Consider the following 12,584-nt stretch of genomic DNA (forward strand, 5'->3'; position numbering starts at 1 on the left):
GTCGAGTACAAACAATTTTTGGATTTACCGCCCAAAAATCGTTCGTACTCGACTAAAAATACTGAAGTAGTCTGTAGTCTGTACGGCTTATAATAGAGAATGAGAATAGAGGTCATGAAAGGTTAGTTATGTCAAACTGATACTAATTTTATCAGAAAAGAAAATCTGCAGTAAGCATTCGCCGGTATTTAATAATAAATTGCTCTAAAAGTACATCGCTAAAATGCCTGCGAAGTACAAGATTGTTATGATTCGACACGGAGAGAGTGAGTGGAATCAGAAGAATCTCTTTTGTGGCTGGTATGATGCTGACCTAAGCGATAAAGGTAATTAGAACACATACTTTAAACTAGGTATATAACTGAATTAAAACTACTATAGTATTTTACCCACAAATACAATTTGATAGAAGAGCTGTTCAAGAATATTTGCATTTTTTTTAAATAACTTTTATCATTATTTTCTCTTAGAAACCATAATGTACGTTTATGTAAAAGTAAATGCCACTTTCAACTATGTGTTTTGTTACAAACCCTGTTGCCGTTACTTCAACCCTCTAGAAATGTGGAAACTGCATAGTTTTGTTATAACTCCAATGGTTGACTTGTTCCGACACAACATACAATCTATACTTCTATACTAATATTATAAAGAGAGAAGGAGGAATTGTCATACAGGTCGGACTGAAAATCCTCTTAAACAGAATTATTCGCATGCGCTGCCTTAACTATTGTGTAAAATTGAAATTTATGTATAGAGACTTTATGTATCCTTAAAAGTTCTACAAAAAAGTCTGCGACACCATATATCTATCTTCTATATATTAGCAGATATAGTAGTTTTTGTGTTTTAAAAATTAATAATTTTATATACTTAGGTTTACGTCATTATTTATACAACTAAACTTTAATCCTTATTAAAATAAATTATTTAATAATCACAAGGATATTATGGAGATAAGATTTGCCCTTTACAGTATGTTAATTACTTAAATAGTTTCGGAGATAATACAAAATTTCTAAAAGACGCCTTATTTTATTAGCATAGAAGTCTCTATTTCTCTTGGTCATACCACCACTCTCGAAGGACTGGACCGATTTTGCTAAGGGTAGGAGTAAGATAGAGAAGTTACAGGGTAGGGTAGGGTACGGGTAGGGAAGTGTAGGGGTAGTGTAGGGGTAGGGTAGGGGTAGGGTAGGTTTAGGGCCGGGTTTAGGGTATAGGTAGGGTAGTGGTAGGGTAGAGGTACGGGTAGGATAGGGAAGTGGTAGGGTAGGGGTAGGATATAGGGGTACGGGTGGGATAGGGGTAGGAAAGGGATAGGGTACGGGGAGGGTAGGGGTAGGATTGGGGTAGGGTGTAGGTAAGGTAGGGGTAGAGTAGGAGTAGGTTTGGGGTAGGGGTAGGGTAGGGGTAGTAGTAAAGTTGACATCGAAATTTACGCGGACGAAGTCGCGGGCGTCCGCTAGTAAATTATATTTCAGCAATAACTAACAAACACAAAGGATATAAGTAAACCTTCCTCATGAAATTATTAGTTTTCAAGTTTTTTATAGCTAACAGATAGATAGACAGAAGTGGCGTATGACATTATTCAATATATGATTGTGTTGAGATGCTGGTTAATTATAACTCATATCACCTTTAGCAACCCATTTTCAGCTCACTGTCAAGTATGAGTCTCCTCTCACAATGTGGATTAGCAGATTTCACATGCCTAGAGAATCAAGAAAATTCTCAGATATGTTGGTTACCTCACAATGTTTACCCTTCACCGTTTGAGACATGTCTTAATTTTTAAAAATACACAACTGAAATATTGGAGGTGCATTCCTAGCATCTTATTCTAATGTACACCCTCCAAATACAAGGCAGAGGTCATTGGCTGGGCTACCACGCCTCTCAAAACAAATAATCGTATAAAACAGATTATAATATTAGTTTTCCTTATAGGACGTGAAGAAGCACTTTCAGCAGGAAAAGCTTTGAAGGCTGAAGGATACCAGTTTGATGTAGCTCACACCTCAGTACTGAAAAGAGCTCAAATCACTCTAAACTCTATCCTCCAAGAGTTGGGTCAGACTGATATTCCTATTAATAAAACCTGGAGACTGAATGAGAGGCACTATGGTGGTCTCACAGGTCTCAACAAGGCAGAGACTGCTGCAAAATATGGTGAAGCTCAGGTAATCTATTTTTATTTTGAATGAACATTGGCAAGGCAAACCCCTATACCCTACCCCTTGAGTTAGTTTGATTTACAATTATGTCATTTTGTCATAATGTCCAATGAAGATTCTTGTTATTTGAAAAAAAAAAAATTGTTTAATGCAAATGTAGCTTTATCCATGGAATTTAAGACTTACTCCCATCCTAGCTGGTTTCTGTTTTTTCAATGCCGTTGTTCCCTTGGTTGAGATATAGGCTGTATGTACGAGTGAGTATACATGAGTGTTTACCTTTATAGGGATTCAGTCTTTTGCTACATTTTGACTGTATAATAATGTTGGTTTTTCACTATAGGTGCAAATCTGGCGTCGTAGTTTCGACATCCCACCTCCTGCAATGGAGAAGGATCACCAGTATTATGACACCATTGTAAATGATCCTCGCTATGCTGGTGACCCAAAACCCGATGAGTTCCCTATGTTTGAAAGCTTAAAGCTCACCATTCAACGCACTTTGCCATACTGGAACGAAGTGATCGTGCCACAGGTAATTGTTTTATTTTTATTTAAGCTTCTTAGAGTGTAAGTCTTCACAAAGCCTGTTACTAGTGGTAAAAGAATTTTTAAATCAGTATATCCAAAGATCCCTCTACAACCTACCAGCAACCTTGCAGGACCCTCCAAGTAGTTTTATTCATAACAAGGATTAGTTCTCATTTCTCTGGAATGATTTGATCTATAATCAAACCCAGGAACTCTGTCTTGTAAATCCACTGCTAATACCATTGTGCCACGGAGGCTATCAAATAATTATAATACAGTGATCATAAAATAAGTAGTCTAAATTCTGATCTTATGAAAAGTGTAATCGGGCCAGGCCAACAGACTTGAGAGAGAAAACAAAGCTTTCTTTATTTTTCTCTTTCAATGTCTGTTCGCCTTGCCATTTTATTTCAGTCAGTAAAGCACACTCATTTTTTCATGTTTAGCTTGCAATCACTAATACTTTTTTTTATTGAAATTTTCATATACTGATGAAATTGTTAAGAGCCATGATAGCCCAGTGGATATAACTTCTGCCTCCGATTCCGGAGGGTGTGGGTTCGAATCCGGTCCGGGGCATGCACCTCCAACTTTTCAGTTGTGTGCATTTTAAGAAATTAAATATCACGTGTCTCAATCGGTGAAGTAAAACATCGTGAGGAAACCTGCATACCAGAGAATTATCTTAATTCTCTGCGTGTGTGAAGTCTGCCAATTCGCATTGGGCCAGCGTGGTGGACTATTGGCCTTATCCCTCTCATTCTGAGAAGAGACTCGAGCTCAGCAGTGAGCCGAATATGGGTTGATGACGACGATGAAATTGTTATTTTCTTTTCAGATTAAGGAGGGCAAAAAAATAATTATTGCTGCTCACGGCAACAGCCTCAGAGGAATCGTCAAGCATTTAGATGGTAAACAAAATATATTTTACTTTTGCATTTAGATTATTAGGCAAATTCTAAAAGCTCAAGGAATTAAATGTTGCATACATAGGACATTTCCATTCATAAGAAGCTATGATCCTAAATATGGATTTACTCAAGCTTCATGAGGATCTTTTAGATTCTTGTTATTTATTGCAATCTGTTCTTTCAATATTCAGCAAATGGTTAGACTGTTATATTTACTACTAACTTGAAGTGTAAGTGGTCCAGTGAAGTGAGTTCTGATTTATTTATTTACTAAAAATTAAAAAATTAATTCAGTCTTTTGAATTCAGAGTCTTTCTAATTAAGGCTCATTGCTATGTTATATGTTTGGATGGTTTTCCAGTTTTGTATCCTGTCATAGAATGTCTGATTTCTAAGCTCATAGTGTAACTGCTGATTAGTTACAGTTATCCTCGCTCAAATAAATCCAAAAATCCAATTTTCGGCTCTTCTACTATAAGAATATCCTACATGTATCCCAAAAGGAAACTACTTTAAAAAAGACAATAGGCACCAAAGTATGAACTATAAGTAGGCTGAACAAATATAAAATTTAATGGAATAGATAGAATATGGACTGTAGTTTTAATAGTAATATGTATATTGTCATATTTCCCAGTTATGGGAATTGAACCCACAACCTTAAATGCAGAAGTTAGGGTCACTACCCACTGCACCACTTGGTCACCAAATAATAGTTAGCATAACAATTCAATTAATAAAACAACCCAATTCATTCAGTTGGTCGGTGGGCAAAAGTGGAATTTGTCACGATTTGTCACTAACCGATTCAGTCCTGAATCATGTGTATCTTTTTAGCAGGTTACTTTCATCAGGTCTTGGCTTGAATAAAAAAAAAAAATACCTTTTATTTTCTGATTGCTGAATACATATGATATACCTAATACTATTACTTAAATTATACACCAGAGCAATCAGGTTGTCCTTTGACATAGGCCTCGTCTAGACTTTTCCACTCTACTCGTTCTCTGGCCATTCCTCGCCATCCTTTCGGCAGGTCATCCTCCTGTCGGAGGATTGGCTTGGATAGATTTGTATATTTTGTTACTTTTAGAACAATACAGTATAAATAAAATTTATCATTCAGATCTGTCGGATGCTGCTATAATGGAACTGAACTTGCCCACTGGTATTCCCTTTGTGTATGAACTCGATGAGAACATGAAACCCGTGGATTCCATGGTATTCCTCGGTGACGAGGAAACTGTCAAGAAAGCGATGGCAGCTGTGGCAGCACAGGGCAAGGCAAAGTAAACAGAAGTCATAATATGGGTCACTGTTTTTGTTTTATTTATTTATTTGTTGTATGTGAAACATTTTTATTTAACAATAGTGAAATTTAAACAGCTATTTATTTATATTGTAAGCTTCTGTGCCTAAATTACAGCGCATAAACTAGGCACAAAAAAATTTATAATGCAACTCTAATGTAGGTTGCTATTAAGAGAAACATAGATTTCAGATTGTTAATATTGGTCTGGAATGTATGTATGTTGATCTGTTTTAACATTTATGCGTCACTCATATATTTGTGCTTGTTGATTTAGTAATTTAGATTTTTAATAAAATGAAAAGGTTATTTTTATGATAACATCATTCTATTAGTCATTTCTAAATTTAACATATAATAACTTTGAAAGTTCAACTAATGAGTGTCAACAAAAGATTTATTAATACCACTTTAATTTGTTACTGTCATTAAAAATATGCCTTTCAAAGTTTGTTGAGTATGTTTGAATAATATAGATACACAATATATCTGTTGTATGTGAAAATATTGTAAGTGTAATAAATGTGTCATTTATTCTATCTTTTGGAGTTTTGATTTTAATAATAATTGCTATATGATCTCTGGAACGGCTGAATCGATTTTGATGACTCTTTCACTGAAAGTTAAAGAAGGTAATTGAGGAACATTTAGTATACTTTATTTCCCGGAAAATCGATGGTTCAAGCAGGATTTGTGAAAAATCCAATTTACATTTACATTACATCTAAATTTCATCGATTCGGATGAATTCTAGGACGCCTAAGTCTGTAGATATAATTTTATATTTTATTTTTATATTATGTTACCTAACCTAACCTAGGTTAGTTACTAGTAATTTAAATATGGTATTTAGTTGTATATGTATAATTGCTTCAGTATATGAATAAAATACTAAATCTAAACTAACAAAAAAAAATTAGGTACATGTGGACGAAATCGCGAGCGTCCACTAGTAAACAAAAATTAAGACAAATTGTTTTCATTTTCAAAATATTTTTTTTATTTGTAACATTTCAAAAAGCTTTGCTCTTTGAACTTTGGTCTGCTGTGTTGCATTTAGTGTTCAAGTATTTACCTTTACATATATACTTTACATTTTTATGGTATGCTGATATCATAAAAATGTAAAGGCTACTTAAAATATGGAATTTGTACCAACATAGTGGTGAATAAAATTAGGTTTGTGGTAGATTTTCCTTTAAATCTATCATTATCGCATCCATATCAACAGAGGCAGATGTATTTTGTTCTTGGGTAAATTTCTTGCCTGTATAACTGAATACTTTTTGTCTGTTGTTAGTGAAATTGAATTTCTGATCCTTTTTGCTAGCCTGGTCAACCTGTATGTCCTGTTGGGACTTTTTGTTCTTTGAACTTTTCTTTGGTTTACTATCAAAACGATAATCCTTAGGCAATTTATGAATTTTGACACAATGGTTTAATCTTTCTTCTGCGTTTGTGAACTTCTCTTTACATTCTTCTATGTAACAGGAATACTGTAACAATATCTGAATTTGTAATATGTTCAAAACTACAATTTATTAATGTAATTTAATTCAAGATATTCATAGCAACCAGATTATTAGTACAGGATAGAAACCTATCATAGGAACAATAGAGTAAAGTTGAACTGCCATTTTAAGTCTCAATTGAAGCGAGATCTTATTAAAAAAAATCTATAACATAGCGGTAGATACTATCTAACTTACCAGTAATTTTGTATTTATCTCTTTTATTTATTTACAGCCTTTTTAATATAATTTTCTTTTAAACATTTTAACTTTTTTTTAAATTTTCAATAATGTCTACAAAATACAAAAAAATAAAACAAAACACTATTGAAAATTTATAAAATAAAAATCCAGCTATACCGGTTGAGAGGCTGAGTGCCCAAGCAATACTGGTCATTATTAGTGGGTGAGTCTAAACAGGTGGTGGCAGTGGCTTGCACAACGTTTTTAACTAGGGTATGCACAATATAGTACAAATTGTACAAAATGGAAAACTCCTCCAATACAGGTACATAATGAATCTTCAGGGCATGCATTGCATTTATGCATCTGTGAATTGCAATTTGCACACCACTGGGTGTGGGTCATTTTAATGATATTAAATGATATTATCTGTACTTACAGAAGGTTTCCTTTCTGCCATAACAGCGAAGAAGGAATCATGTTGCTCCTGTACATGCAAGTCTAGCAGGTGAGGTGACGGCAGCACCTTCTTGCACTGGCTGCAGGAATATCTGTGCATAGAGTTATAGTGCTTTTCGAAGTTGACGATGGAATCCGCAGTGAAATTGCAGCCTGGGACTGTACATTGAGTCGGAGTACTGGAAATAATTAAATTACCTATTATTTGTGTTATGCTTGATTTTATTTTAATGACAAGTTGCAAACTAACTTGTACCTAGCCTAATACATCACTAGCCTAGTACAATTTTATTCAACTCTGACTGTTTCTACGTAGCATCTTACTGGAACGATAAATTTGGCCTGACGGTAGCCAATTTAGAAATTCTAAAATTCCAAACTGACTATAGCTGGAAATCGAATCCAGGACTTGTTGAGAACCACATCACTACTAACTGCGCTCGCTAGAGATGTCGTAAATTAGGTTTTTTTTTTATTTAATATTAATATGATGAAAGATTTCGTGAACAATATGTAAAAACGTACAAGCTATTGTAACTCGTACGCAATCTCGTAAATGCCGATAAGTTTTTAATAGTCCAGCGGGGTGGGGATCGCACGACCACCGCACTGGGTGATGAGTCCGACCGCTTTACTGTTGAGCTATTGAGGCTCTATCGGTGGATCCTTGTGGCTTATGTCCTAATAATAAAGTCTTTCGTAATTTATGACGTCTCCGAATGTCGTGAGTTATGATGCACAATACGAAAAGATAGGTATCAGCGGAATTAGGGACGCTGTGGCGGGGCATCTCCCCGCGAGACTCTCCCAGCCGCGTTTTTTTCATGCACCTTCAGCTAACTTCCGAGATGTCATTATGTTTGAATCGGGCTGTACGTACTAGTATAAATCCAAGGTATGGCGAAAAGTAGGTATATAGAGAATCTTACACTTGGTGGCATTGATTTTCTTCGTCCTCGTCATAGATTCCAAATCTGGCGGGTAGTTTGTCGCCAGAGAATAAATCGTCATCGAGTTTCCGACGACCGATGCCATATTTCCCGAGTAAACTGAGTATGTCTATATCTTCCATTATCTGCAATCCAATAAATATTGAATACCTACTTATTACCTACACATAAATAATACGTGTGTGATTTTAAAACTGTGCTTTTTCAAGTGAATTATGTTACTGACACGAAACCAAAACAGGAACAAATTATTTTAAAATTTAGTCTGTCCGGGCTATTTTTTGGAAAGGCTGGGCCGATTTTAGTGGGACTTTCACTGGAAGACAGAGGAGGTTATTTAGTAACATATTAGCTACTTTTTATCCCGAAAAAAATATAGTTATAGCGGTCTTTGTAGAAAACTCAATTCCTCTCGTACGAAGTATTGGGCGTCCGCTAGTAGATACTTACTTGTAGTATGTAGCAGTTTATTACTTATTATGGAGTAGGTACAACTGTATTGTACTACTGTGATACCCATAATCCCATAATCTTGTATTGTATAAAGTGAATAAAACTCTGTCGTCGATAGCTTTCTTGCATACACAACACTGTCAAAGCTAAGATTGACTAGGTCCACTAATATAGTCTAACGGCCTAAAAATCATTGTGGTGGGTCTAAGCTTCATATCCCCTCATAAATAAGGCGGAAACCCTAGCCCAGTAAATAGTGTGTCATTAAAATATGCTGTTCCTTAATGATGTGTAGGTAGGTACCTAACTTACTCTTTGAGACTTAGCTTTGAGACGATGAACAAGTTGCCTAATATTCGTCTAGTAAAGTTTGTGGTGTTGTAGGGGGGTTAGGGGGTATGTAATTTTATAATTGAAAACATGGATAAATATAGGACCTATCTACGATATCAGATCGATCAGTCTTAATTCGTTATTCCTTCCATGTAGGTAAGGTAGGTACATGTAGTACTTATCTAATAGGTTTCAAGGTCATTAACTGCTTGTAAACGTTGCATAGTGACGTATAGAGTCGATATCGATGAGAATTATTTGTAATGTGATAGGTATCACATTATTAGAAAAATAAAAATAATTACTGTACAGTATTGAGTAAAAAATTTAAATCGCTCGGAGAAGTACCAGAGTAGTAGTTAGTTTAATACTATTCTTGCAGACGCCCTGCGTAGCATAGATTAATATACTAATACTGAAACTGCGTAATTTCCGATCCCGTGGAGATACGGAGACAACTTGGTAAAGAGTATAAACACAAAATAACACTCACAAGTAATGTGTCTTTCTATCAGTAAAAGAATTGTTAAATCGGTTCACTAGGTCCAAAGGTAAACCCGGATAGACTGACAGACAGTCAAAAATTTAAAAAAAATCTCGGTTGTGTTTTAGTTGTTCAATAAGTTCCTGTATCTACTAGTGAAAGTCTCATCAAAATCGGCTCAGGTGTTCCAAAGATTAGCCCGGACAAACAGACAAAATTCAAACTGTAAATAACTATAATCACTAGAGAAAACACAGTTACTTTGAAATCACAGACCGGCACTTCAATTTTATTTAAATGTATTGACTAACGGACGAAAGCGACTTCGTCACGCGAAATTCAGTTTTTCACAAATCCCGCGAGAACCGTTGATTTTTCTGCGATTAAAGGCAGCCTTTAATTTGCTCTACATTATAAAACTCAGTTGTTGTGAAATCAGACGTGAGAGACAGACACTTCAATTTTATGTATTAATAATACTGCAGTACTTAGATATATTTTTTATCGATAAACAAAATATGAACACATCACTAATAATTATGTACTTCTCATAATATAATCTTGCATTGTCATTATTACATAGGTAGGCATAGATAAACTCGTAGTTATTATAACTTATCGCTTAACGGTAATCATAATAAAAATATTAGATATCGTCTACCGAATCACTGTCATTATTTTTGCTATGCCGTGTGTGTCTGTAATTTTTATAAACCACGATTAACATCTACAGTAAGATTAAAGTGATTTGGATTTTATTTTAATTTTGAGTTTTTACTGTACGAACTGCGAGGTCAGGCACACAACACAAGTTGCAGTGTACTTTGTGTAGTGACCGTCAAAAAGTTGCCTACTCGTAATTTTGTTTTAAAAGTGGGCCTGTATTTGAACTTCAGACTTTAAATTGAGAAGAAAAGGATGAGTGAATTACGCCAAAGAAAGGTACCTACCTATTTAAGTAAATAAAAATTGCTTGACATTGCTTTGCAAGTTGCAAACAATCAAATCAAAGGTCGCAATACATCTAATATTAATCATATTCATAGCATTGTAACCTTAGACCATTAATAAGAATTATTAATGGTCTAAGATTGTAAGTTGTAACCTATATATTAATTACGTACCTATGTACATATTTACAAATAAGGTATTATGTAAGAAAAGGAAATGAGGTAAGGTAAATACAACCTCTAATTATTTATACGTATATATTAACAAAGAATACAACAAAAGGGCAAAGCAAAGCAAGCTAACCTTTACTTTAGTCCTCAAAGAGTTTAGGAATCACTACGTCATTAGTCCAGTAGTCCTTTAACCTTTAATTTTTTGTTTGTGTTTATGGCTTTGTTTTGGATTGGGTGCATTTATTACCCGACTGCAAGAAGGGTTATGTTTTTTATTATCTGTCTGTCTACGATCTAATGAATAGTTTGTTTCTGTGGGTTTAATCTTCATTTGTCGTCTGTGGGTGTAATGGTACACTTAGATACTGGTCATATTGGCCGAATATAGACGAAATACGAATAGGGACCAATATGAGTATATCTGCTGAGTATGTATGTATTTGGTCCAAGTATGTAAACGACGTATTTGGGTATGTTGAATGTTCAGAACAACATAAACGCTTGTCACTTTTATATTATTAAATTATTAATTATTACAAGTGAAAATAAATCTCTGACAAACATAATTTAATAGGTCAATGAAGTCATTGTTGAAAATTCGAAATGTCAACTCAACTTGTCATTTGTCAAATGTCAATCGTTGAAGCGACAGAACAGACAGAGAGAGAGAGTGAGAGACAGAGAAAAATGAAATGAAATTCAACGTCAAAAACCGCCGTCACTTGCTGTATAAAAATACAGTGGATTTCGCTCAGTTTTTCAATATTTTGGGTATTTTTGCCTTTAGCTATTGCGATCTGAAAAATGAGTTTAGAATGCACAAATATTATATGTAACTGTTAAGGTTGTGATGTACATTTTAGCCCGATATGGGAAAATTCAGCACTTACAGATATTTAGAGGTAAGGCTTCATTGAAATTCTTTGAGTGAGGTGAATTTAATATTATTTATACAGCCTTTTTTGTACTCTTACTGCTACGTAAATATGTTTCTAAAGTAGGTAGGTACTGATAAATCTGTATAAATCCTATATTAATTAATTCAAGCCAGGAAGTAATTTTTTGTGGCATTTGTGTTAAGTCAAATCAAATCAATAAAAAGGAATCGCAAATTCTAAGCATTTGTTGGTACTAGATTTCAAGTGGATATACAGTATTTCCTGATAAGATTCTACCCTGCATTGAGTTAATCATCACTAATTTGATTTTTGTGGTCCAGTCTATGTTTGTCCATTTACAATCCACAAACCAGTCCAGTTTGCAGCCCAAAAATGCTAAATCATGTGACAATATGTCTTATCTTTCCAGTTAAAAGATGATACCTCAACTTCACATATCAGCGTAAGGGCCAGAGCCCTGAAGCAACCGCGAAGACTAAAGAAAATATTTATTTTGCTGCTTGTACTTGCGCTATGTGCTACATATTTTTTGGGTAAGATTTTTTAATCCTCTATATCGTGTTAATATACATATACTTGTACATACTTTAAGTACAATACTCTAATTTTTATTCATCTTGTTGATTAATTAAAAATGTTATGTTGAGCTACGAACACAGTACACACATTAAAGCAGTGTTGTAGGTATAAGCTCTGTATACCCTCCCCTATAAGGAGCCTGTAGTAGGTCATAATTAGGCTGATAATCATAGCTGGGCACCGTTAATCATATAGTTAACTTTGTTAATTGTTAATCCGCTACAAAAAAAGTTAGCTTTGTTAAACATTAAAGCGAAGAACATTTACATTCCGGAAGAATTAACGCAAGTTAACGTTAATCGTTAATCCGTTAATATGACTGGTTAATATTGCATTTTTATATCATTGTGTGAGATCCCCATTGGAAAAATAAAGATAAGCACAGGGGAAAAGTGCCATAATTTGTTTTTAGTTGATTTTATCTATAATTTTAACATAAATATAGTAATTTGTTGATTTCTTTGAAAAAAAATCTTTCATCATTTTTTACTTGTCTAAACCTGTTAATCGCGTCACGCGGTAAATAGTAGATATTGGATTAACGATTAACGGCCATCTGCATATTAATGGAAATTAATGGGTCTGTTAACATTTTTAAAAGTTAACTTAAAAGTTAATTTGTTAAACAAAATATTAACTTCGGTAATTAACGATTAACAGATTAACGAGTTAATGCCC

The 12,584-nt window shown here is 34.3% G+C and overlaps 3 protein-coding genes across 5 annotated transcripts in view; 2 read left to right on the forward strand and 1 right to left on the reverse strand.

Annotated features, from left to right (window-relative positions):
- The first annotated feature begins 96 nt into the window (after window positions 1–96).
- Window positions 97–5,470, forward strand: LOC112042808 (phosphoglycerate mutase 1). The gene is made up of 5 exons (XM_024077977.2): window positions 97–326; window positions 1,954–2,186; window positions 2,524–2,715; window positions 3,550–3,622; window positions 4,749–5,470. The coding sequence occupies exons 1-5, from the start codon at window positions 224–226 to the stop codon at window positions 4,913–4,915; spliced, it is 768 nt and encodes a 255-aa protein (XP_023933745.1). The 5' UTR covers window positions 97–223; the 3' UTR covers window positions 4,916–5,470.
- A 434-nt stretch (window positions 5,471–5,904) lies between these two features.
- LOC112042810 (protein lethal(2)k10201) lies at window positions 5,905–10,708 on the reverse strand. 3 transcript variants are annotated; one of them, XM_024077984.2, is made up of 4 exons: window positions 10,559–10,708; window positions 8,014–8,159; window positions 7,065–7,263; window positions 5,905–6,427 (listed from the first exon to the last, which is right to left on the reverse strand). In XM_024077984.2, the coding sequence occupies exons 2-4, from the start codon at window positions 8,154–8,156 to the stop codon at window positions 6,107–6,109; spliced, it is 663 nt and encodes a 220-aa protein (XP_023933752.2). In that variant the 5' UTR covers window positions 8,157–8,159; window positions 10,559–10,708; the 3' UTR covers window positions 5,905–6,106. The 3 variants fall into 3 exon arrangements, with proteins under 3 accessions (XP_023933752.2, XP_023933754.2, XP_023933753.2); XM_024077986.2 differs by having other exon boundaries at window positions 10,429–10,569; XM_024077985.2 differs by lacking the exon at window positions 10,559–10,708 and adding an exon at window positions 10,255–10,397.
- A 395-nt stretch (window positions 10,709–11,103) lies between these two features.
- LOC112042806 (ectonucleoside triphosphate diphosphohydrolase 5) overlaps window positions 11,104–12,584 on the forward strand; it is a 28,267-nt gene continuing 26,786 nt past the window's right edge. Inside the window, exons 1-2 of the mRNA XM_024077973.2 lie at window positions 11,104–11,330; window positions 11,737–11,860. Coding sequence (XP_023933741.2) covers window positions 11,298–11,330; window positions 11,737–11,860 — 157 coding nt within the window. The 5' untranslated portion in view covers window positions 11,104–11,297. The remainder of the gene's footprint in view (window positions 11,331–11,736; window positions 11,861–12,584) is intronic.

The sequence above is a fragment of the Bicyclus anynana genome, chromosome 8 (assembly GCF_947172395.1).
Source record: "Bicyclus anynana chromosome 8, ilBicAnyn1.1, whole genome shotgun sequence".
Classification (NCBI taxonomy): domain Eukaryota; kingdom Metazoa; phylum Arthropoda; class Insecta; order Lepidoptera; family Nymphalidae; genus Bicyclus; species Bicyclus anynana.